Genomic DNA, 25,076 nt, shown 5'->3' with positions numbered 1-25,076 from the left:
CTCATGTTCATGACATACAGTTACAATGCTTATTGTTCTGATCATTAAATAACATTTATTTTACTTTTGTGAAAAATGTATTAATATTCAGATAATTCTTGTCATAACTAAAAATAGCTAAATATTGTCGGGTACCGTCTTGATATATATCGGGATACGGAAGGTATAAAACGTGTATTGCGATGCGTATTAAATCGCCAGATTCTTGCCAACACGCCCCCCTACCCGTAAGGGCATTTGTGACGTATAAACTTGTGGCACTACTGTGCTTATTTTATCTTTTTTTTACCTCCTGGACACAAAAACCAGACGGCAGTTCCTCCAAAACATACACAGCTTTATTCAGGACATAAAGCAAAGGTTCAGCCAAACAAAAACAATGATACTTGAATTGAACATCAAAATCATTGCAAGTTTAAAAACAAGAAAATTAGAAAAAAATGTCAAAAATGAATGTTTTTTTTTCCTCTTCTCATTGTGTCCTTGCTATCCACGTCTCTTCATTGCTACAGACATAGACGTCCAGTATGTTGATCCGTATGGATGGTTCAAACCACCTCCCTCCACTTCTCTTCACGTTTGTTTGGGGAAGGCCCTCTGTTACCATGGTGGCGACATTGGCTGTGGGTTCTGGAGGTAGGACATCACAACTGCTGAGATGGATAACCTGAAGATGAGCAAAATTAGGTTTAATCAGAATTGGGAAAAACAAAAAAAAAAACACCATTACTAGTACAGGTATAAATAATATCAAAAGACGAGCGGAGAAAAGCAGCCTTACTTTGCAGTATTGAAGTGTTAACACAATCAATCAGTTAATTCAGACATAGAAAAAAGTGGCTTTGATACCAACGTAAAGTGTTTGGGTGCAAAGACGGTTTTTTCTGCATCAGAATCAGCTGATTCATGTTGTTTATATAAACTGTGTAAAAAAGCCAAGAACTGTGGCATCCCTAGAAGACGCACTAAAAAATATGAAGTTACACTCAAGATTTTTGTTTTCCAAAGTAAAACACAAAATTTCATTTAATGAACAGTGTTCCTTCATTTATTGTGAGGGTTATGTTCTAAAAATAACCCATGATAGGTGAAATCTGCTAAGTAGGATAACAGAGGTTTTAAGGCTTTAAAACCCTTTACTACACACTTTCAACACTTTTCTCGGACAGAAATGAACATTTTCACACTTTTATCTTTAGTTATCTTTAGTAGTCCAGTTCTATAGAATCAAAACAAAATCTGCTCGAGATTGAAGATTTATGTCGATTTAGCAGAAACGGCACGGAGGATTGACAAGATCAACGGCCAATCTGGGCACAAAACACAGAGCACTTATAAAGGAAAAAAAAGCAAAACTGCACAAAATCCACCAACAGTGAGACCGTGGAAGGTAAACTGCAATGAAATAAACTATGTTCTAATTTCAGCATAGAGACGTATTTATCAGCAGTTAGCAGTCCTTAGTATTTCTTTCATGTAAGAATTCTGAGACTAACTAATAAGAAGAAAACTCTTTGGTTGCTGTAAAAAGTGTTATCCAAGTGGCAGAAATATATGGAATTACATAGGTTAAATGGGCTCAAAAACTATTTGTTTAATGTTTACAGGCAAAAGAATGAACAGAAAGAAAAACATTCTACTAGAGATCTATCAGGAAGGTTATTCAATCTGAGAAACTGAAGCTATAAACCCTCTGGCATACGGTTACCTCCTCCCTCAGAGAGAAGCCCAATCTGACTCTAACAAGGGCAGGGAGAGGAACGGGAGGCTCCAATGCACAACTGAGCCGCAGGACAACACCCGAGTGTGCACTTTGAGACAAAGATGCCTCGTAGGTCCCAACTGGAGATAGAACTAAATAAAACCATCTAACATCTGAGTCAGCATCGGGAAAGAGGCAAGAGGATGGACTTTAGGGGAGGATCGTCAGATAAAACCTTAATGGAGAAAAAAAGACTAGATAGGAGAAAAGAATGGAGACAAACAAGACGGTTAAAGAGACATGGACACTACATTCTTTGAAACCTCAAATCTTTCTCAGCTGAGCGGAAAGAACCTTCAAGATTTGCTTTGAAGCAGAGTTGTTTGTCTATACATGTGCTTTTAAGCATTAAGTTAAAAAAATGTATTTTAAAAATTGTGTTGTGTTAGGTAGGGACATTTATTGGGGGGATTCAATTGGTTAGAAACTCAAAAGTTTATTAAAACACAGTCAAGTTCTAAAATGTGAATATTTCAACATTCAGATTGTAGTGACATCACAAATCCAGATTAGAATGACCTATTATTCTCCTCCTCGAGATTTAATATCACATCTTGGCAAGTATGTTATTTTAACCAAAGCAGACACAAAATCATTAATAGTGTTAACTAAAAATAACCAATTTTTGAGAAAATAAAACTTTTTCATTAGGGTTGTGTACAAGGTCCATGAAATGACACGTGAAAGCTCAGCTATCTCTGTGGTAATACGATACAGTCTAATTATTTTAGCTAAATGAATACATTCTAGATATGTATTATTTGCTGTTCCAACTATACATGAAAACGTCTTAACTGAGAAACTCTTTTTCTTTCTGGAATTGTATTTTATAAGCAACAAAAAACAAATAACTAAAGGACATTTAAAGCTTCAAACATTTGAACCCGTCATTTTGGGAATTTTAGACTATTTTGTTCTTTATGGTTATAAATAAAAGTGTGCCAAATTACTTTATTCAGGTGTTGTCTGAAGTACTGTATAAAAAATAAATTAAAAAAAGGGGTGTACATCCCTCACTGTGGTTCACCTTCAGCCAATCGGAATTGACTCGACTTGTTAGAAGCTAGCTTGTGATTGGACGTCTTTTTGTTTGCATCATATGTACATAAAAATTCAAAAGGAAATCTGAAAAATAACAAATGTAGCCAGAAATTTATCATTTCCTTAACAATGGATTTAAAGACATCTTTACCAATATAATCATGTTTATATTTGTGTTTTTTAACTGATATTGTTGCTACTTTCATAACATGTTTTTGATAAACATCTGTATCCTTTACATCCCTATCATTTATCCTCAAACATTGGTCTGCAGACATACTGCACTGATGGTTTCTATGTTGGGTTGAATACTTACATGAAGCTGCTCATCATCTGTTTGGTGTCCTCTGAGCTTCTTGAGTTTGCAAAGCTGATGAAAGAACAATAAACGGCTATCCAGGCGCACCACTTGAGCTGAAACACAAACAGCGTTCATGAGGATCCAGATTCCACAACTTTAGAGGCTTCAAAAACCAAAAGGTACAGAGTTGGAGCCGAATCAACATGTCGAAAAGGTGTTTGAGCTGGTTACAAATAATTACAAACTACAAGACTGAAACAGAAGTGTTTTTTTTTTTAAATCAGGTTTTTTTTTTAAATAGTTGATCTGATTCCCCAAAAGTATACAATTTATGTCCAAATATCTTATTTTCAAATAGAATATAGTCTCTTTGTTGCTGCATTCAACACTAAAACTGTCCAAAAAAAACAGTGGGGATTGGAAGAGCAACATTTTATGAATAAAAACATAAAATAAGTTAAACTATTAAAAACATGGAAGTACAGTCTATAACTATGCTTCCTATTTATTCTGTCCTTTGTGCTGAAAGTCAGGATCTGCCCTTCATCCCCTCGTCCATGAGGCGAGTTTACCCTCAATCTCATAAATTAAATGACTGACAAAGATGTGTCCTTTAGGTGCTGCATGTTTAAAGTGGACTACACGAGTCACAGAGGACAAGCACCATTTAAGGAAAAAAAAGAAGCATTGGTTAAGTCAGGGGTCTGCAAACTTTAGCGCTAAAAGAGCCACTAGCAAGAACCACAAAGTCCCAAGAAAAATGCACATTATTTCATTTTTTATGCTTTTGTGGCCATTAAGTCATTAATTTATTGTAGCTTAAATATTCACAATAGTTAAATTCTGACAGTTTTATTTATTTCTATGTATAGTATTTTTTTTTGTTTCGACACCAGAACATATAAGTTCCTTTCAGTATAAATTAAAATATTTTCTTGAGTTAAAAGTGAAGAAAGCTAAACCTCATATCAACTCCATCAAATATTAACATAATGCAGAATTATTTTTTGTATAATAAATGCAAATTCAGTTCTATAATTTAGGGAATTTTGCCTCTGAAAAGCAAATAGACACTATAAAACTGCAGAAGACAATTTATTAAACATTTACTAAATTTTTGCTTCTTGTCTGATATGTTAATAACATAAATTAAAAAACTCAACTAATATAACTTTAACTTAACTACATATCCATTATTTATTCAAATTGTTCGTATTTGAACACGAGAGAAATACTGGAGGGACAAAAGACCTCTGATGTAGGTGGAAATGTGAGTGTTAGTAACCTTGAGCATCAGTCCACACATGCTGAAGATCATGCCAAGAAGGTTCATGTAGTCAGGAGTGGGGTCCTCAAGAGTGGGGTTGGTTTCTGTGCTGGGGGGCTTGTACCTGCCAGAATACACATTCAGAGATAACTACACATAGCCTGTGATTCAGATTGATATGAGATTCCTCCCACAGCTTTATCTTCTTTATATATGTTTTCCACCATTAGAACATATCACATGAACATGTCAAAAACACAGTTTTCCTTGGAGTGGGACTTTCAAATAGTATCCAGTCAACCTAGATGTTAGTCAACCTAACACTCTTAAAGTTACAGAGACCAAATATTTAACCAGTTACAACAAACAAAACCAACCCGTTTTATAAATTAAATGAATAAAAACATTGTCCTTCTGGATTATGCATTTGAGAATAGATTACAGTGCTAACGCTAATCCATTTAAATGCACTCGTCATCAATGACAACTGACTGTAGCTAACTAGCGGCTAGCTCCCTCTATAAAGTGGACTGCTTTCTAAAAAAACAAATTAGCAAAACAAAAAACTTTTACCTGAGAATTTTATTTTGTCTCCTCGGGTCTGCCATGTTATTGGAGGACATATTGAGTCCGTATGGTGAAATAAGAGGAGGAATTTCAACTCAGGTAACCGACACAGCTGATCGGGCTCTGTGGAGAGGGGAAATGGATTAGCTTTCCGCTTCCGGTTTGGGATTTTTGAAACAAAGGTTTCACAATTTTCTTCATCTGCTGTTTACAGAAAGTTGGCAAAATCCTCGGTGGTTCTATCAGTCTGGAGAGGGAATCAAGATTATAAAAATCCTATTTTTCCCCTCAATGTTCACCGACAGTTTTTAGAACTAAGGCCTTCTTAAAAGCTTGACAATCACAGAATGACAAACTTTTATTTTGGTAGGATTAGCTGGTCCCAGAATGCTTTGCGCGTGCATGCTAGCAAGAATTTCTAGTGAGATGAATGAAAAGTAGTTGTTATCGATGATTATTAATGTGGATTTGTGCTAGTTTATGTTAACATAACATGGACAAAAGTGAAAAACATTCCGGCTAAAAGAAACAGATCAAGTGAGTGAACTTTGAATCAAATGTAACACACAAAAATAATTACGATTTAGTCAAGTGAGCTAATGTGCAAATCTTGCATTTAGATGCTACAAACAAAAAGGATGATGCTTAGAAAAAAAAATCTAAAAAGCATGCAAACCAGTAAATGTATTTTCTATTTGTATTTTAATAGGAACACTTTATAAGTGAAACATGTAGCACTGTTAGAAGTTCAGTCCTCAATTTTAGAGCCTGATACAGGTGATTTTTATTTTCTTTATTTTAGAAAGAGACTGGTCATGGCGTTTCCTGAGCCCAAACCTCAGGTCCCCCAGCTTCCTCAGCACCTTCTGAGGACGATCGACTGCCAGCAAGGAGCTGTCAGAGCTGTACGCTTCAATGGTGAGAAGGAGCTCTTTAAATACATGTGCTGAAGTTGCTTCATGAAAGTAAGAAGTAAAGAAGAAATAAAAGCTAAACTGGCCATTTTTCAATGGTGCCAGAATCCTGATAATTTTTAAGTTTAATTAACATTTAACATGTTTACTAAATATTTTACAAACAAGAGGGGAAAAATCAAATAAATGTAGCTTTAAATTGCAAAAAAATATAATGGATTAAAGTACCACTAAGATGAAAACCGTTAGGATTTTTAAGGTGTACTTGTTGCATTTTGCTGATGATGTAAGCCATGTATTAACAAAATATAATAGAATAGAATAAACAAAATTGATTTATTAGTATTTCTTTATTCAAATCATTGTGAATTTTTCACATTTTCTGTCCAAAAATGTTTTTGGTCTGAATTTTTTCCTAAATTTAGATTTGAGGGATTTGAAGGTATACACTTCCTGACTGACATGGCAAATTCTTACAATAAAACACTCCACACCAATCTGCTTTCCTCTGCAAAAACATGCCAAAAATTTTCTGAAAGGAATATCAGTCCATACCCGCGGGACTTGAGTTACATTTTGTCCAAGACATGTTTCTCTAAGCTCATTCCTGCCTCTGCTTCACTGTTTCTCAGTCGATGGAAACTACTTCCTGTCCTGCGGCAGCGACAAATCCCTCAAGCTGTGGAGCGCGAGTCGAGGGACGTTGCTGAAGACGTACAGCGGCCACGGCTATGAGGTTCTGGATGCTGATAGGTGAGGGAGGCGCCACTGTTTCATACAACACATTTCAAATGTTTCAATTTAGATTATGCAAAAGGAATCTGCTACAAAACCATCTGCAAAGGAAACACAGAATAAAGGAAGCAGGAATGTATTTTTTTTCTTAATTATGTATAATTTTAAATATTTCCTTCATTTACAACATGTATTTTTCAAATTTGCAGTTTGGTTTATTTATTCACTTTAAGCTGATCCAGATTTGATCCATAACTTTTTGTTGTTTTTGATGCAATTAATAAACATGTTTAAAGAATACATTTCCCATGTGCTCCGTTCTTAGTTCCTTCGACAACAGCCAGATCTGCTCCTGCAGCTCCGATAAGACAGTGATTTTATGGGATGTTGCTTCAGGCCAGGTCACACGGAAACTCCGAGGCCATGCAGGGGTCAGTTCTGGGTTTTACTGTCGTTTTGGTGGTCTCTGTATACTCCTGCTTTTATGTTTTTAATGTTTTGTTGTATCGTTCTCTCAATAGAAAGTGAACTGTGTCCAGTTTAATGAGGAGGGAACCGTCACTTTGTCTGGTAAGAAATCACTTGTACAACTGTAGTTTCTGCACCAGACAGCTCAGTTTTACAGCCTCTGTTGCCCAAAATGCCAAAACACAACCGAATTCAGAGAAGTGACCCTAAAGCAAAGAAAAAAATATAAGAAACAAAAACATGCTTCAATGTTATTGCTGTTTTTTCCACTGCATTCGTCACATGCTGCTGGTTCTCCCCTCACGTAGGATCCATAGACGGGACGGTGAGGTGCTGGGACAACAGGTCAAGAAAATCAGAGCCCATCCAGATCTTAGATGAGGCTCGCGACGGCGTCAGCAGCCTCAAAGTGGTTCAGCACGAGCTGCTCACTGGGTCAGCCAACGCAGAAGCTCATGGTTACCACTTAAGTCAACCATTTACTAACTGTTGAAGACGTCTTTGTTTAGGTCTGTGGATGGGAGGGTGAGACGCTACGACCTGAGAATGGGACAGCTGCATGTGGACTTTATTGACAGTAAGGAATATTATTTTGTTTTGAATTTTGTGCATGCCCTGTAAAGATTTTCTAATTTTTCACCCCCAGACAGCCCGTACCCACCCATACAGACACTTTTGATTTTAGCTAACGTTTTGTACCCTTCTGTATTAACCGTGATTCTACCCGTTACAGGTCCCATCACCTGTGTGTGTTTCAGTCAGGATGGTCAGTGCACTCTGAGCTCCAGCTTGGACTCTGCGGTTCGACTGCTGGACAAAAGCACAGGGGAAATGCTGGGAGAGTAAGTTCAGGCTCCTGTTTGTTCAAAAAAAGAAAAAAAATCACTTTGATAGTGTTCTTGTCAGTGTACAGTTAGAAAGTTAGCAAGTACTCATCTAAAATAACAGCTAAACATTTTTAAAAGTTAACTTATGAATGAAAGTTACAGTAATGTAATGATAAAATCTACTAAAAACCAAAGTAAAAAAAAAAACTCAGTGAAAATCACACTTGGACATTTTTTGCTGTTATTAATTACACATTTTAACCTCTGAATTTATTTCCAGAGATGAAATAAGATGTATTTGCTTTCGAGTAAATGCTAAATTAGGAAGTGGATTGACGCATACTTCAATTTCATTTTCAGGCTTATAATTTAATTCAAAAATCTAAGTTTGTCAGTCTATTAGTTCTTGTCTTCAGACGTCTGTATGATCCTCTAGAGAGGAACACATTTCGGAGGTTTATTAGAGTCAAAAAAAAGGGGTGATATCTTCAAGCTTTGAGCTTTTATAAAAAAAACTATTAAAGCGATATTACAAAAATATTGAAAAGATAGCTTTTCACTAACCTTTCGGAAAGCTTTTCATCAATTAATTTCAACTGTGACTGAAGACATTTATCAATTTTTCTAGTTTTGTGTGAAATCTGATGGGAAAATGCAAATTTTTGACCTAAGAAAAGTTGTATTATCTGCAATTAATGTCCATAGTGCCTTAATATATCGTTTAAGAACAAATTCTGTTTTTAACAAACATGGCTGTGAGGTCTTTTCTGTGTTGTGATGTTATTCTGATGGTTGTTGCTGTAGATACAAAGGCCACAAGATGAAGGGCTACAAGCTGGACTGCTGTTTGTCCAGCAGAGACACTCATGTCCTGAGCTGCTCTGAGGACGGCCACGTGTACTGCTGGGACCTGGTGGAGGTGAGTCGGTGCACACCCCCCCCCAGTGCTGCATATGATCACTTACTGTTCAGACTTATGGCACATTAAACTGTTTATTTTCTCCCTATACTTCCAGGGCTCTTTGTCTCTGAAGCTGCCGGTGGGGAAAGCAGTCGTTCAGTCTTTGTCCTTCCACCCATCCCAGACCCGCCTGCTCACCGCCATGGAGGGCCGTGTTCAGGTGTGGAGCGCAGAGCCAGAGGAGGCGGAGGAAGAGGCGCCGCTCTCATGACAGAACGTCATGAACGTCCCTCGGCTGCTGCGGAGGTTCAAGTAATGTCGATTCAACAGTCGGGTGGATTGACAACATTACTGGACTCAAACTTTTCTAACAACTTTGAAAATGTTCCTTCTTGTTTGAGTAACTTTTGAGATATTTTGTACATGAAACAGACACACAGAAACAGTAAAAAAAAAAACGTTTATTTTCATGGATTCTGCACACAATGACTGTAGAAAATAAATTAACAGCAAGTCCAAAAACATTTAAATAAATAAATAAAAATATTTTACAAAAATATGCTGTTGTTTTTAAGTCTTTCATACAAAGACTAAGTCTACAACATTTGTAAAACAATTTCATAGCTTCAAAGTTACACTGTAGAGTTCATCTTAATACTGGTCAGGTTTTTTAAACAACCATCAACATTTTTTAAGGCAAAAATCAAGTGTTTTTTTAATTTATTTAAACAAAAATCGTTTATTTTTTCTTTATTATGCAAAAAATAGTGTTTTTTTTATTTCAACAAAATTTTAGGATTTTTTCTTTTTTGAGAAAAAAATCAAATGATTTTTTTATTTTTTAAGCAAAAAATTAAGTGTTTTTGTATTTATACAAAAATGTTTTCTGTATTTAAAAAAAAAAAAATTTAAGAAAAAAAAATATTTAAACAAAGTTTGAACAATGTTTTTCTTTTTAAGAAACTTTTTGTATTTGTTTATACAAAAATAAGTGTTTTTTTTCTGTATTTCAACAAAAACATTTTTTTTTCGTTTTTAAGCAAAAATTATTTTTCTTAATTTAATCAAATGTTTTTTTAAAGCATAAAACTATCAGTTTTGTATTTATACAAAACTATTTTTTCTGTATTTAAACAAAAAAATATGTTGTTTTCTTTTAATAAGCAAAAATCTAATGTTTTACATTTTTAAAAAAGAGATTAGGTGTTTTTTTAATTATACAAAAATTATTAGTTTTTTTCTGTAACTTATCAAAAATCAAGTGTTTTTTTTTCTTTTCATCAGCAAATATCAAGTTTTTTTTTCTTTGTTTAAACAAAAATCAGTTGTTTTTTTCTGTATCATGTTTCCACTAATCCTCATTTTAATGTGCCAAAGTGTGACTAAAAAGTCTTGCAGGTCATCAGCTTTTTTGTCATAGTGTCAGTCAGACCTGAATTCCTCAGATTTTCATGTCAAAGTGTCTGAAAAAGTAACATTTTCCTTTCATCTCATGCCCTTTGACCCTTTCGGATGTCTTTGGTTTGGGCCTGTCCTCTCACCTCCCCACTCATCAGCCCACACAGCTGCAGCCCGCCGCCGACAGCTTCTCCACCTTGTGCCAGCGGTGGGAGTTATCCAGGAAGGCCATGTCCTCGTGGTGGGTGGGTCTGCAGCAGGGCGCCTTGTGCCACACCTCCCCAGGCGGAGGGCGAGGGAGCAGGCCGCTGAGCAGCAGGTTGTTGAGGGTGAGGTCGTGGTTGGAGCGGGTGTGGGGGCAACTCCCGCTGCAGTACTTGAACAGGACACTTTCGTCCGAGTCGTAGCCCAGCCCCAGGTCTCGAACCTGCAGCAGGACGGAGCGCAGCCCGCAGTGAGAGTCGAGGGGGGAGCGGCGAGTCCGAAGCGGGGTGACGGGGATAAAGGAGGCTTCCACTTGAGCGTCCTCCACAGCTGGATGTCTGCTCCTCCTGTCCTCATCAGAGGAGTGTGTGGATGCTGTTTCCAGCTTCTGATGACCTGGAGCCCAGAAAACGAGTTAAATGAGCAGAAATGATTCCAATATTCACACAGATTTCAGGGCATGAAACCCTTCAAACACCTCTATCCCAGCCCTCACTTACCGATCAAAGATCTCAGCCAGCGGCCTTGTCCTCTCTGGACACAGAACAGAATCAGGATGAGCTTGATCAGGGACCTCATGGTGAAAACTCGCCTCAAAGTGAAGCAGACGCCGTCGTACCTCCGTCTCTTCAGGTGGGAGTGATGCTGAAGACGCAGGCGAGTCACGACCTCCAATATATAGCCCTGCCAGGTGAAGGGGGGGTGAAAGGAGGGGAGACGGAGGCTAACCCGTTACTTGCCAGCCGGTTATCCTGCTCACCTGAACCTGACGGGGAGCGAGGGAGGCCAGGTGACCCGCGATCTGTCCAGATTTCTGTAGTTTCTGTGGGCTCATCCCAGCAGCACGGCCTCCCGACAGCTCTTAAAGCTGACGAGGAGCGGGCAGTGATGTCACTCTGAATCAGCGGACGGCACTGATGTGCTGGAAAAAAACAATAATCCAAGCTTTGATTATGAACAAACGCACATTCTTGTTTGAGTCATTATGGATTTAAGATGGCTCCTAAAATAGGTCCAACCTGGACGTCTGTTTTGTGTCACTGATGCAGCATCCAAACGCCGGCAGGAAGGAAGCAGCAGCGTTTTCAGCAGACATTCCACCATGGGGGACTCGTCTTAAGCAGGCCCATAAATTCAGGGATTTCACCAGCAATGTGAGGCTGACATGTAGAATATGTAGACTATGCATTATGCAATGATTCTAGGGCCCTAACAGGCAGGCAGTGGAATTTGAAGATGGAAAGAGAGCGCATTTTTGGGCCCTACGTCTTCCATCCAGGTGCAGGGAGAGCGCCTTCATCTTTCTCATTCGGCTGCTGATGTTATTTAGTTGAATTTATTTGTTTAACTTTTCAATGCTTTTTCAATACTTTCTTTTAGTTCGTTTTTCAGAGCCTCTAATGCTAATCTCAGTCATCTGGATTAGTGTTTCAGACCAACATTGACCCTGCTGGATTTAAAAGACTTCCTTTATTTAGTCCCGAAGTTTGATCATTTACTGTCACAAAACTGGTTACTTTTAATAATAAATGTATGCCATTTGATTATTTTAGCATCAAAATGTATTTATATGAATATGTAAATAAAATACACATTTTCATAAAAAGAAAACTATTGCTTAATGCAAACTAAAACTAAAAATTACAGAGCAATTTCTGTAATTTTTTATATTAAAAAAATTTGATAAAAAATTAATCATTTTAAATGATACAAATGATAGAACTTTTGTTAATGTATACGATGTTTCACTTTTTTCAGTGCAAGTGTTAAAAACGTTTGAAAGAAGAAGAATTTTAATGTTGATGCACACTATAGCTTAAATAATCTTCACATCGGATTTATTGGTTTAATTTAAGTTTTTAAAGAGGACAATTGTAGCTTTATATAATTTTTTTGTGGCTTTTTTCTGATGATGGATGACATAATCAAATCAAATGAAGCCTTAAATTGCTCGAGTATTTTTTATTCAAATCCTTGTGAAACAGGAGAAGACGAAAAAATACAGCTGAAAAAAAACCCTGTTTGTTTGAAGCTACTACGGCAAGCCAGAAGCTCCCTGATCCGCTCCATTCTGATGCATCCACTTGCAGACAATTAGAACCATGATGTCTTTGTTTTCTTCATCTGAGCGGGAATCTGGGTGAAAACTGTACGGCTGGATAGCTCTGATATTGATTGCCATTTGTGTTGCACCGTTTTTTGATTTGGCATTATTATAAATAAAAGAAGCTTTTGCAATAGATCAAAAAATGACCGAGTGGAACTTTAAATGTCATTTTGCTTATTCCCATTATTTTCATTTGTCTTGAAAGCATTCATTGCACACTGAGCCACATGTGGTGTACTTAAGCTTAAGGGAGAATTTATTTACTCTGGGCCTGCAGAAGAAGTCTGCAAAGTTTGTCCAGCAGATCAAATACATATTTTCTATTATCAAGATTCAATTAAAATCTCTTAAGGCTTTTTTTATCTAAATATATGTTCAGATAAAAAAGGAATTCTCCTTATTGAGTCTGACGTTGACATCTTCAATACATGTGATTGACTCCTATACAGCTGTAAAATATACTAAGTTGATCACAAATCGACAAATTAGTTTCTATTTTTTCCATAAATAAAATCAAACAACTATAAAATCAGAGCTGAACTGTCCCAGTGTTTTTTAATGTGTTGGGAGTGGATGAGTTTCCAATGGATTTGTTCACAATCTTGTCAACTATAAAGAATATTTTGACCTACAAGAACCATTATTACTATCATTTTTTTGCTAAATAAAAAAAGGTAATTTATATTATTATGGTGACAACATGGGCTGCACGGTGGAGCAGTGGTTAGCGCTCTTGCCTCACAGCGAGAAGGCCCCGGTTCGACTCCCGGCTGGGACCTTTCTGTGTGGAGTTTGCATGTTCTCCCCGTGCATGCGTGGGTTTTCACCGGGGACTCCAGCTTCCTCCCACCGTCCAAAAACATGCTTCATAGGTCAATTGGTGACTCTAAATTGTCCCTAGATGTGAATGTGAGAGTGGATGTGTGTGTGATTGAGGCCCTGCGACAGACTGGCGACCTGTCCAGGGTGTACCCCGCCTTTGCCCTTCAGTAGCCGGGATAGGCTCCGGCACCCCGTGACCCCGAAAGGGAAGAAGCGGTCAAGAAGATGGATGGATGGATGGATGGTGACAACATCATGATCCACGAATCAATCTGCATAAACTCCTTTGTTTCAACTGAATGGTTTTTTTTCACAAAAACAACTCGTGAGCACAAATTTTTGAATCAAAATTAAATTATTAACATTTTTTGTGGGTGGAGCTTCCATGTGCATTTCACAGTTCCACAACAAAGTGGTGGAGGTGGTTCTGGTTTGTTAAAGTAGTTAAAAAATAAAATGAAAAACTTGCCATTACTGAATAAGAATATCATGATAAACATAACATTCCATTAAAACAATGGGGAAACTGACGAAAGTAATATTTTCTATTGATTAAATGACATGATTTTTTTTATGTTTAATAAAAAATAATACAAATGAGCACTGTGAATCAATAAGGTGAAAAAAGGCTAAAATATATGTTCATTCTTATCAAATGTTGTATTTTTAACAAGGAAATTTAAATAAATCTGAATTGTCCTGAAAAATATTTAGATAAATATCATTCCTGGTAGTCAATATGCATGTGAAAACAAAGTGATTATATAATTATTACCAAGAAATACAGTGATCTCTCTTTAAGGATTTTTTTAGTTTGCTTTTTTATTTTGAAAATGAAAAAAAAAAAACGCTAACATCAAAATTTTAACTTAAACTCAAGTTGATTCCCTGTTAACTTGTAAAAATAATCATTAATTTTGTGCATTCAAGCTTTTTTATATATTAGGAATATATTTGTAACAGAACTGTCCACAGCTCTTTTCATCAAACATCTTTACATATTTTTTAATGTTTAACCACCTGAACTTTGCTGCAGAGAAAAAAGCAAGAGTCATTTTTCTTAAAGGTTCTAGCTCTAAAGGTCATCTAAACCAGATAACTTTTGCTGTAAATTTATTCATTTTTCATAGACTGAACCCCGGTGCTGTCTCTTAAAAAGCTGGTAACAGAAAATGTCGCTCTGGAAGGTTTTCCTGCTTGACCCTGTCCTTCACATACCAACTGTCTCTTTTTTAGGTTGGACCAAATGCAGAAAAGCAAACATAAAACATTTACTGTTCGTTTGGGCTTAACTCGAGCAAGAAAGTTTCCATTCATGCTTTTGTAAAGCATGCAAAAAGGGCAAAAGACCCGGCACATTCCTCCCACCTCTCAGGGAGACACAGGTATGAAGGAGAGATTGAAAGGACAGATTGAAGGCAGAGAGTTACTTTTAGAAATACAGTGGAGATAAAGTAATCCTCTCGGATTAAGTTCCGAGGAAGCAGTCTGGAATTCCGAAGACTGGAATGGGAAGAACGTGACATCACTTTGTGTTTAAGGAGAGACACGCTGTATTGACAAAACCTGAGTCAGATCTGACCAGAGACACAAACCACGCAAAGTCTCTTTTGAACTATCGTGAACACAAACGCCACCTTTAAGGAATTCACAGGGGAATCTTTTTGACTAAGAATAGTTTCCCAAAACTGTAGAAAAAAGAAGTGTGATCATAGATTTGAAAGAGTTTAGTTAAATGTCTTAGTCACAACTGCCCTTACGGGTGGATATGGTGTGGATATGAGGTGGATATGAGGTGGATATGGTGTGGATATGGGGTGAAAAACTGGTAAACCTGTAACAATATTTATAGATGGTAGACAATCCGGTGAGCCCGTAACAATCTTTTCTACTGGCATGCTAAAGGCGATAGGTTATGGTGAACACGTATACAGCATGTGTATGTGTTAAATTGGGGCCAATATTATTTGAAACCCAAATAAAACAAATTAAAAAAATATTGGTGTTTGGCCCAAAAAAAATTGTAAAATGTCCAAAACTTTTGCTATTCTAAAATCTATTATATTCAGCTTCCAATGTTCCATTTTTTTAGGTTTCAAAGCTTAAAATGTCAATTTCAAATCTTTTTTCCCCCTTTCAACTCTATTTTTTTAATTTTGGATTTTGACGTTTTCAGATTTACAAATGATCTCTTTAGTTTAATAAGATCTCACAGATTATGAAAAAAAGTTTATTTTTATTTTAGAGGGAGTTCTACTATCCTGATCTCACAGCTGCATGGCAGGACGCCTGAGAGCATTAATACATATTAACGCATTGTTTGATTAATTGCGTCTGTTAATATGTTAATTTTCACAGCCTTGTTAATTACACTTTTTTTTATCAGATGGCATATTTGACACCCAATTTTAGCTGTAAAAGCTTGTTTCAAGACATCCATGCTCAATTCATGTACTTCAACTTTAGTATGAAGAGAGCTGTGAGAGGGATTTGCACCACCTTGACTTTGTGCTTTAAACCTCTACCTATTGTAGGCGAAACAATAAAAAGACAAAAGAATCCTCTTCCTGCGCGTCTGGTGTGAACACCACCGGCTTAATGTGTGTTCATAGTGCACGTTATTGAATGCAATACACGCTTCTGGTATGAAGGCTGCATATTAAAATGTGTTCATGAAGGATTGTTTAGTATAGGGTGTTCACACTGGATTGCAGCATATTGACAACCAGTTTGAAGAGGATTGGTGCGAAATCTATTCAGATATATGAAAGACTTGTCAAACAATTTCAGCCGAGCATAAACCGAAATTATTAATTTCTCCTCCATGATCAATACTTCCATAAATGAAAAGGGATGCCATCCATACGTCACTACCAACTTTGAGTTCCTGATCGGTCAGAGTTCAACTGGTTTAACTTTCAGGGTGGGTTCAATGGACATGCAGTTTTATGTGGAGCACAAAAACTGTCGTAGAAACTTTAGTGATGACACGTGAACGTAATAGTTTTGAGCCCAAAATGAGCACATACCTATATTTACAAAGACTTTTCGCTGAAGTCGTCGCTTGAACGCGCGTTGCAGAATGTGGTAACTTTAAGGGCTGACTGTTTCTCTGATCTGTTGTTCTCATTTTTTGGCTTCTTAAGTCAAGGCCAGACTGAAAAATGTGGAAAAAGATGGAGGGGAAGATGGAGTGGGAAAACAATGACTTGCATTTAAGAACGAAGACGTGGAACTTGATCACAACCTGGGCTTCTGAAGAAATCAACCAACGTGATTACTAGAGATATCCCATGAGCCATCAGGTGTCACGACTCCATGACCACACTGACATCTCCCGCCCGGGTCAGTTAGTGTGAGTTGTGATTGAAGGAAATGTGCTGCGCATTCCTGCCTGAGCTGGTCGGACAGTCAGTCCTTATAGGGCTCGTCTGAGTGGAGCGGGGCAAGAGTGCAAGGAGCAGTCTAGCTCTAACGGGAAATATGTGGAATGAGGATTTAGGCTTGGAATGTCAAAGCTGCATGGAGCGGCTCCTGTTGATCTGTAAATCTGCGTGTCAGAGAGGAGATGCTCAATCGTGTGTCATCAAGACACAAGAATGTGCAGGTTTTTGTTCCAGCCGGTCTGTGGAGCAGGTGACTGGACAAACTAACACTACTCTGGGAGAGGATGGAGAAAGTGTTGGGACAAGTTTAGAAATACACTCAAATATGCACAAATATTTTTACTGTATTAGTTTGAAGCATTGAAGATGTCTCTGAAAACTCATGAATCTTGGTTTATTTTTTAAAGTACTTCAGCCATAAGAAATGTAAAATATTCATAGAAGGGTTTGTTGAAAGCGTACTCGCAGGGTTGGACTCCGCTCTAAAATTCGTCATAAAACTCGATGTAAAAACATAATACTTTTTTTTTAAAAAGCAGCATTACATTTTAGAAATCAAAACAAAATTCCAAAAACTAAAACACAATTTCTAAAAATGAAACAAAGTAAAAATGTAAACATTCTGGAAAATAAAATCAGAAAAGTTAGGAACTATGGGGTATAACTGAGTGGATGATGATGTTTAAGTTTTTCAAATTGTCTTCAGTGTCTGAATATCTAAGTTTCATGATCAGTATGGAGCATAACCAGTATCACTTCTTACTAAAAAAACTTTCGGTTGAAACGATGGACAAATATCATCATCCTATCAATGATGTCCCATTGTAGCTACCTTTTCCAGTTTCTTCTTTGTTTCATTTTTTTGACATTTCATTTTGATTTCTGGAAATTACTTTTGTTTTCCAAAACGTTTCATTTCCATTTCATTTAATTGTTTTAGGATTTGTGCTTTTGTTCCAGGAATTTCCATTATTTTTTATTTCTAAAATGTAATGTTGTTTTGCATTTTTAATTGTTTTGATCTTTAAAATGTTTATGTCAAGTGTTTTGCTGATTTGATTTGCACTTTTAGCCACCGTTCAAACAGATGCACAACATATTTTATTCCAAATGTCATCAAAACTTTTAAATGAGAATGGAACGACACCTTTTACTGGTAATCACTTTATTTTTATGTATTAATTTTGCACACTATCTTGTAAATGTCATGTTTTTTTTTTGTTGTTCTATCCTAAAGAACTTATTTAACTGAATTACCAATGTCTTTCTATCTTGTCCATCAATCCCTCCATCACATTTTTCTAATGTTCTAAACAAACTACAACAAAGAATCAAAATAAGTCATATCTGAAACTATTAACTACTATTAAATTAACCCAAACATTTTGAAAAGTTATACAAAAATAAAAACAGACATGTATTAAATGAAAGAAAATTATTTTATTTGCCTTTTTTTTTTTTTTTACTCAAAGTGACAGAATAGATTTTTGGAATTTAATTTAATGACAGAAGGACAGAATAGGTTCATTCTTCGTAGTTCACAGCTTCCATTAACACACATATACATCCTTAAGCTGCAGAAACACAAATCCAGGAGGTGAAATGTTTACACTGAATGAAGCAAAGACACTTCTGATGGACGCCATGTCGTTGATCTTCTTCACAACACCGTCACAGGAGCAGTCAGTGGGTTAGCGAGATCCTGCACATCCACAGCAGAACTGCACACCAGAGCTGCACCCTGCAGGAGGGAAACCAGCTCAACGGGACCCGCCTGGTCGCTCTTTTTCAAGGAGTCTCCCTGCAGTTTGGGCTGCTTCGGCTGGACTGGCCCCTTTGTTTCGCGGAAGCCACTCAGCCTGGAAGCCAGAGATCTTTTAGGCCGAGGCTTCCTCTGCTGTTTCTTCTTCTCTGGGTCATGCACAATGCTGTGGCGCAGCAGACTCTGTCTCATGGCGAAGGTTCTTCCACAGCCACTGTGGGAGCAGGTGAAGGGGCGCGCCCCCTCATGGAAGGATCTGATGTGGCTCTGAAGGTTGAAGATTGTGGTGTATGATCTGTCGCAGTCGTCTCTGGGGCACTTGAAGACGGTCCTGGTTTCATTGTGGACGGGTAGATGTTTCTGCAGGAACCAGGAGTCCCGGAACACCTTGGAGCAGTGTTCACACTTCACAACAGGCTGGTGGGACTCCTTCCTGTGCTTCAGCAGCTCTGTCCAGGTCTTTCCTGTGAAGGTGCACTCCTTCTCTGTACAGGGATAGCCTTTGTGCACCTTCTCGTGGCGCTTCAGCTTACTAGGGACGGCAAATCGCATCTGACAGCCTTCATAAGTGCATGGATAAAGGGGAAGCTGAGAATGCTGCTCGCACAAGTGAAGCTTCAGCTGGTTGTTTTTCTTGAACTCCAGGCCGCAGCCTTCAAATGAGCAGACATACTTCTTGCGCTCCATGCTGTGCGTGCGGCTGATGTGTCTATTGAGATTCGACTTGGTCGTAAAGGCCTCCGTACAGTCTTCAGCGGTGCAGCTAAACAGCTTCTCTCCGGTGTGGGTGAGCTCATGCCGAGCTAGGTGATAGCGATCGCAGAAGCTCTTACCGCAGCCGCTCCGCTCGCAGAGAAACGGTTTGACGCCGGTGTGTTTACATAAGTGCGCGTCTAGCTTCCACTGCTTGTTATATGCGGCCGAACATTCTGGAAAAGAGCAAATGTAACGTTTGTGGACGTCCGTTTTAGGTTCCATTTCAAATAGACAAATGAAATAAACGCGGGGCGCGCACGTTTCTTCCTTCTGTCACCGGTGCTTCCCACAATCCTCCTTGATATGACGCACTTCCGTACAAACACGGAAACACGTGACCATCACGTAAAAATTCAGTTATTTTGTTGCTAGTTGAGCAGCTGCTAAAAGAGATTTCGTAAGTAAGAATAATAGTTTCCCGCATTAATAACTATGACATTTGAACGTTTTAAATTGATGTAAACACATGTTTAGTTTCATGTAGGTATTCGAACGCGTCTGTCCTTTGAATTTTACTGAATACTCCCACTTTATGTAGGAAGCTAGTTGTTGCTAACATTAGCGTTGATGTTTTCTTGGCGTTATTATCCAAAAAATGCCCGATTGATATTGTTATTCATGTCATTTAATAACTTTTTCATCGCGGTACCGTATTTTTTCCTCTCAGTAACGCATCAAATTCATAGCAAATGTAAATTTTTTGGGGCATTTATATATTTGTGTAAACAACAAAGTCATTTCAGCAAGAAACTAGTAACCTGGTCTTTTTTTGTATTAAAGGGTTGACTTCCGAGGAGGAGTAAAGTTTTAGGCGTCACAATGGTAAGCTGAGACGTTTATTGTTCATTTACACACATTTCAGCAAGCATTTCGACTAAATATGTATTGTTTTTGTTTATTTGACAGGGTGAAAGAAAAGGAACCAATAAGTACTACCCTCCAGATTTTGACCCAGCTAAGGTTCAAAAGCTGACATTACTGTTTATATTTTGATCATTTTATCTTAGCTTGTAGATCCTGACTAAAAAGGAATTTTTTTCTTCCTATCTTCAGCATGGGTCTCTCAATGGATACCATAAAACTCACGCCTTGCGGGAAAGGGCCAGGAAACTGTCCCAGGGGATCCTCATTATCAGGTCAGTATCTTAATTGTTTTATTTTTATTAATATAACACTTATGTTGAAATCATTCTAGTACACATTTCAAGAGATTCAGGGATACTGGTCCCCAACCGTTTTTTAGGCCACGGGCTGGTTTAAAACCACACAATATTTTCACTGCCCAAAAAGTTTTTTTTTGTGTGTGTGTTTTCACGTTTCTGGTTTCTAAAAAAAAAATTCTTCAAATGAATATACTCCTACATGAAATTTAATTTACAAAAAAATAGCTGTCTGCAGATGAAGATTAATTGAAAGTTAAATTGTTGATTTGTAAAAGTTTGTTTCTGATGTGTAAAAATTACAGAGGTTTTTTTCACAGAATGCCATAATAATACCAATAACTCAGTTCAGGCTAATATCACCTTTCATGTCAAAAAGATTAATTATGTTTTGTTTTTAAAAAAATCGTGATTCTTTGTTTATTTCTCTTTAACACAGAGGAATATTTTCTGTTCTAAAGTTTCTTTATAGATACCTGTCTGGACGCTAACTTCAGTCGTGCCTGACTTTAAGATGTGACAGATAAATAAGAAGACACAACAGCCATTTCTAGTATTTGCTAAATATAATATTAAACATTAATTCAACATGTGTATAACTTTATTATCAGTGTAGCATTAGGGTCAGTTGCTGCATATAATGCAAAGTGGGTTGGGTATGTAGGAAAAACTCTCACAATTAATTAATTTTTCTAATGAAGATTCTTGATTTTGTCTCTAAATAGCAAGTTTATTTTCTTTGAAGTTGGAAACTAAAATATCCATTTCCTCAATGGCTCCTTCTGAAGAGTTTGTTAGCTAAAGGGGTTTTTAATTTAGCAGTCATAGCAGCTGCTTTAGAAGACAGCAAACACTTTAAGAGGTGAACGGTTTAACGTGTCAAGAATCAGGCATAGACGGATTCAGTGAACAGACTCTTATAGTTTTCCAAAATAAAACTTCCTTCAGAATCAGAAAAAAAAGAAACAGAAATGATCTAAAATTACAGTTTTTTTTTTTTATGTCTGCGACCCAGGATTTATGACCACGGCTTAAGGACACCTTATGTAGTATCAGAAATGTGGAAAATGCAATAAGTGGTGAGGGTATAGGTAACTATTTGTTGTATTTTTTGATTGATGCAGACAATGGGACAATCTTGTTTTTTCATTGACATACTACACTGGAGCAAAAAATAAATGGAAAAGTTTGAATTCCAGCTAAAGTGGCAGCAAAAAACTTATTAAATATTTGTGACAGCTTGCAGTTGTGTAAATATTTTGTGTAACTGACTGTCTTTTTCATAACTAAGGTTTGAAATGCCATACAACATCTGGTGTGATGGCTGCAAGAATCACATTGGCATGGGTAAGTAGAGAAAACATAGACGTTATTCAAGTGTTTCTTCATGTTTTATGTCCTTAAAACTTGTTGCCTGTTTGAACAGGCGTTCGTTATAATGCTGAGAAGAAAAAAGTGGGGACCTACTACACCACGCCAATCTACAGGTAAAGTCAAGTCACCAAAATGATTTTAAATGTGTATTTTAAACAAAAAGGAAAAGAAATGGAAAGAAAGTTTTGCAGACAAAAGCAAACAGGAAGCAAGTATGTTAAGAAAGATTTTTCAGTTTTGTTATCAAGATATATTATTATATTGGGCATTTAAAAAAAATAACTCTAGTGTAAACAAAAAAAAAAATACAGTACAGCTATTAAAAGTCACTCTGACTACCAGACAAACAAATATTCACCCTTCATGTAAGCTATTAATTTCGTAAGTTAAGTTCTTGTCTACAATGATGGATCTTTGAATAGCCACGAATAGACCCCAAAAAGATGCTGCTAGTTGAAAGGACATGGGAAATCCATTTTTGTACAGTTTCTCCCTCAACAGTCTTTTCTTTAGCTTTTTTGTCACATAATCTATCAATTTTGTAAGCATTGATATATTAACAAAATCAACAGTTTTTTAAAAAAAACATTTAAGTCTCTTTTTTTAATATGATTCTGCATCTTTCACTTACCTATATATATATATATATAAATATTTGAAACCTTTTTACAGGTTTAAGATGAAGTGCCACCTTTGTGTGAACTACATCGAGATGCAGACGGATCCAGCAACATGCGACTATCTCATAGTAAGCGGGGCACGCAGGAAGGAGGAGCGCTGGGACATGGAAGAAAACGAGCAGATCCTAACCACCGGTGAACACTTCTTTTAAACCCCCCACTCCTTTAAAAAAATATCTTATAGTGATATTTAATGGCTAAAATCGATCATAAAAAATGCAAAAATGTGTTGTCCAACAACACCAAGAGCTCAGTTAGGATCCTTTGTTTTGTTGATATATTTTACCTTCTAGATGTCAGTGTTTGTTTTGCTTCTCTAACCTTCCTACTGTCACCTGATCAAAACAGAACGGGAGGAGAAGGAGAAACTGGAGACGGATGCAATGTTCAAGCTGGACCACGGAGGCAAAGACAAAGAAAAGCTCATCAAAGCTCTGCCCAGCCTGACTGAGATCCAGGACTATCAGTCTGGCTGGAAGGATGACTTCCAGCTCAACAGCACCCTCCGCAAGAAGTTCAGAGTAAGAAGAAAACCTTGTGGAGTGTTTATGTGTGCGAGCCTCATATAGAGCCCCTGCTAATCAAGTTATCTAGTTATGGTCTGTGAAAATCAACTTCAAAAATGATTTTTGTACATGAAAAAAAGCTTACAAGCTTACAGCTTTAAATCTTTCATAAAAACTTAGAAAGAGATTTATGTTATTTAATTAACTGTCAACAAAACAACAATTTTCAAAGTTACACTATTTTCATATTGAACTTTTTTAGTAGTCATTTTTGTAGTTGGATCAGACTTCCACTGAGTATAACTAAAACACACATTGAAAAATCAAATGTAATTAACATATTAAACCTTTTTGACAATTTAAAAAAAAAATTGTGTTGATGGTTGAAAGTAACTGTCAGAACAAAGCCAAAGAAGTTAAAAATCCTCACTTCTTACTTTCCCTTTGAAAGACCCACTCCTCTTTTGATTGATTTTCAGTGATCTTTTGATCATGATTATGTGGTTTTAGCCAATATAAAAAGAAAACCTGTGTCGTTTTCTAGGACATAGTGTCTGCAGTGCAGCAGGATTTCATTAGAAATTCGTCTCTGATTTGTGGGCGGGACTGTTGGCGTTGAACAACCCACACCTCCCTTTTCCTCCTCGTGAATTTTTTTGACATCACAAAGACGCTTCAAACTGCATTCACCACAGTTTGAATAAAAAAAATACAAAAAAAATGTAATTTTAAGCCTAATTCTCTTTATATTCGTTTTCTATCATCAAAAAAATGCCACAAGAAGATGGTACAAACACCCAAATCATGATTTTCATAGGAATGGGTCTTTGAGAACTTTTTCTGTTTTTTAGAAGTACCGGTACTTGTAGGTTTTTCTTGGTCTTACTTCTTCTAAATGGTTTTGCAGACAGAGAAAAAAATGATGGCTGATGAAGAGGAGAAGGACAACGCTGTACGGATGAGGACCAATCTCTCTATACCGCTGCTGCCAGAGAAGGAAGAGGACAAGAAAATTGCTGCTCTGCTCACTCTCCAGGCACCTCACTGTAAGCATCCCATAAAAGCGAACTTTTGAGATGGATATAACATTTAATAAAACAAAACCTGGAGCATCTTTCTTATGTCAGTTTAGTAGTACAAACTTTATGAACACCTTTGTGATTTTTTTTTTGTTCAGCTTATGAGGAAAAACAGCACAGCAAGAGGAAAGAGATCGCCTCCCGCTCTTGGTTTAAATCCCCGTCAGCTCCAGCAGGGGGAGCTGCAGGCAGCCTGCTCCAAAAGCTGGGCCACCAAGGGAAAGAAGCAGCCGTGGCCAAAGCTCTGGGCTCCTCACACAACCCCGTTCTCTGCAGGCGCGCAGCAGGATCCGGATTTGCCACCGTCGCCCACAAAAAGACCAAACTAGAGGCAGTTCCTTCCAGTGAGACGAAGGAAACCACCTGTACCGTGCAGGGCGCGGCTAACGGGAGAGCTGCACGTGAGGTGCAGGAATGTGTCACAGATGATGCAGACAAAAAACTGAATAGCACAGAAGAATGTGCAAAGAAGGAGCAGCAGAGCCAACGTTCTGCAGCAACCACGTCTTTAGTGGCAGACTACAGCGACTCTGATTCGGATGGTGGAGAATGAGCAGCTGGAGACGGAAAACAGACTGAACACAAAAAGAAGTCAAGCTGTTGCAAATCCTGGTCACCAATTTCAACATCTTTAGGAGGTTTTAAGTGAGATCACTTGAAACAATTCTGTTCTGCTCATGTGATTTGGAAGGGAATGTTGTAAAGGAAAATGCGTCACTGTTTAACAGGTTCCTACATATTTTATTTTTACTAGAGTTTTAAAGGAGGCTGGTGTTGCAGGTGGATGAAAAGGAGAAAAAAAACAAGTGGAGCTTGTATAAATGTGGAGGAAACACATGACCTTGTGATCCCATGTTTATGTACATCTGAATGAGGAACTTGTATGTTTGATCTGATAGAGCAGCCTCACTCATAAGCTAAATAAACTGGTTAAGGTAAACATTGTTCAGCAGGTTGTGGTAAACATGTTCATGTTATTATTTGTTGTCCTTCGTGATGTGTCTTGTTTGCCCACTTTGAATAAATTGTCTAATAGTCTGTTGTCCTGATGGTAGAAAA

The 25,076-nt window shown here is 37.4% G+C and overlaps 5 protein-coding genes across 7 annotated transcripts; 2 read left to right on the top strand and 3 right to left on the bottom strand.

The window, feature by feature from the left end:
• Positions 1-316: 316 nt before the first annotated feature.
• wdr83os (WD repeat domain 83 opposite strand) lies at positions 317-5,100 on the bottom strand. The gene is made up of 4 exons (XM_024264822.2): positions 4,945-5,100; positions 4,390-4,495; positions 3,120-3,217; positions 317-667 (listed from the first exon to the last, which is right to left on the bottom strand). Exons 1-4 carry the CDS (start codon positions 4,992-4,994, stop codon positions 601-603), a joined length of 321 nt encoding a protein of 106 aa, XP_024120590.1. The 5' UTR covers positions 4,995-5,100; the 3' UTR covers positions 317-600.
• A 100-nt stretch (positions 5,101-5,200) lies between these two features.
• wdr83 (WD repeat domain containing 83) lies at positions 5,201-9,340 on the top strand. Its single transcript, XM_024264821.2, has 10 exons — positions 5,201-5,475; positions 5,741-5,856; positions 6,485-6,605; positions 6,913-7,018; positions 7,109-7,157; positions 7,364-7,490; positions 7,565-7,632; positions 7,789-7,897; positions 8,687-8,801; positions 8,899-9,340. Exons 2-10 carry the CDS (start codon positions 5,754-5,756, stop codon positions 9,052-9,054), a joined length of 954 nt encoding a protein of 317 aa, XP_024120589.1. The 5' UTR covers positions 5,201-5,475; positions 5,741-5,753; the 3' UTR covers positions 9,055-9,340.
• A 738-nt stretch (positions 9,341-10,078) lies between these two features.
• LOC112141680 (persephin) lies at positions 10,079-11,220 on the bottom strand. Its single transcript, XM_036210807.1, has 3 exons — positions 11,146-11,220; positions 10,886-11,030; positions 10,079-10,802 (listed from the first exon to the last, which is right to left on the bottom strand). Exons 1-3 carry the CDS (start codon positions 11,218-11,220, stop codon positions 10,336-10,338), a joined length of 687 nt encoding a protein of 228 aa, XP_036066700.1. The 3' UTR covers positions 10,079-10,335.
• A 6,962-nt stretch (positions 11,221-18,182) lies between these two features.
• On the bottom strand, positions 18,183-19,509 carry LOC112141676 (transcription factor IIIA). The gene has a single exon (XM_024264813.2). The coding sequence runs from the start codon at positions 19,438-19,440 to the stop codon at positions 18,361-18,363; it is 1,080 nt and encodes a 359-aa protein (XP_024120581.1). The 5' UTR covers positions 19,441-19,509; the 3' UTR covers positions 18,183-18,360.
• ccdc130 (coiled-coil domain containing 130) lies at positions 19,473-25,055 on the top strand. Of its 3 annotated transcripts, none has more exons than XM_024264810.1 (10): positions 19,473-19,615; positions 19,999-20,040; positions 20,125-20,178; positions 20,272-20,354; positions 21,670-21,725; positions 21,805-21,865; positions 22,425-22,567; positions 22,781-22,953; positions 23,846-23,984; positions 24,116-25,055. In XM_024264810.1, the coding sequence occupies exons 2-10, from the start codon at positions 20,038-20,040 to the stop codon at positions 24,568-24,570; spliced, it is 1,167 nt and encodes a 388-aa protein (XP_024120578.1). In that variant the 5' UTR covers positions 19,473-19,615; positions 19,999-20,037; the 3' UTR covers positions 24,571-25,055. The 3 variants fall into 3 exon arrangements, with proteins under 3 accessions (XP_024120578.1, XP_024120579.1, XP_024120580.1); XM_024264811.1 differs by having other exon boundaries at positions 19,482-19,619; XM_024264812.2 differs by lacking the exon at positions 19,473-19,615 and adding an exon at positions 19,635-19,698.
• Positions 25,056-25,076: the final 21 nt, after the last annotated feature.

Source organism: Oryzias melastigma, unplaced genomic scaffold (genome assembly GCF_002922805.2).
Source record: "Oryzias melastigma strain HK-1 unplaced genomic scaffold, ASM292280v2 sc00251, whole genome shotgun sequence".
Classification (NCBI taxonomy): Eukaryota; Metazoa; Chordata; class Actinopteri; order Beloniformes; family Adrianichthyidae; genus Oryzias; species Oryzias melastigma.
Note: the sequence above shows the minus strand (reverse complement) of the source record. Positions and strands in the feature narration are given on the sequence as shown.

Bases quoted from the DNA above. Each gene is read 5' to 3' on its own strand.
- wdr83os (XM_024264822.2), bottom strand. From the start codon at position 4,994: ATGTCCTCCAATAACATGGCAGACCCGAGGAGACAAAATAAAATTCTC. The intron at 3,218-4,389 runs GTTACTAACACT...TTTGTGTTTCAG, and splicing joins TGTGTGGACTGATGCTCAAG to CTCAAGTGGTGCGCCTGGAT. The intron at 668-3,119 runs GTAAGTATTCAA...GCTCATCTTCAG, and splicing joins CAGATGATGAGCAGCTTCAT to GTTATCCATCTCAGCAGTTG.
- wdr83 (XM_024264821.2), top strand. From the start codon at position 5,754: ATGGCGTTTCCTGAGCCCAAACCTCAGGTCCCCCAGCTTCCTCAGCAC. The intron at 6,606-6,912 runs GTGAGGGAGGCG...CTCCGTTCTTAG, and splicing joins GAGGTTCTGGATGCTGATAG to TTCCTTCGACAACAGCCAGA. The intron at 8,802-8,898 runs GTGAGTCGGTGC...CTATACTTCCAG, and splicing joins ACTGCTGGGACCTGGTGGAG to GGCTCTTTGTCTCTGAAGCT.
- LOC112141680 (XM_036210807.1), bottom strand. From the start codon at position 11,220: ATGAGCCCACAGAAACTACAGAAATCTGGACAGATCGCGGGTCACCTG. The intron at 11,031-11,145 runs GTGAGCAGGATA...CTGCGTCTTCAG, and splicing joins TCGCTCCCCGTCAGGTTCAG to CATCACTCCCACCTGAAGAG. The intron at 10,803-10,885 runs GTAAGTGAGGGC...TTCTGCTCATTT, and splicing joins CTGGCTGAGATCTTTGATCG to AACTCGTTTTCTGGGCTCCA.
- LOC112141676 (XM_024264813.2), bottom strand. From the start codon at position 19,440: ATGGAACCTAAAACGGACGTCCACAAACGTTACATTTGCTCTTTTCCA.
- ccdc130 (XM_024264810.1), top strand. The intron at 20,355-21,669 runs GTCAGTATCTTA...TTCATAACTAAG, and splicing joins CAGGGGATCCTCATTATCAG to GTTTGAAATGCCATACAACA. The intron at 23,985-24,115 runs GTAAGCATCCCA...TTTTTTGTTCAG, and splicing joins CACTCTCCAGGCACCTCACT to CTTATGAGGAAAAACAGCAC.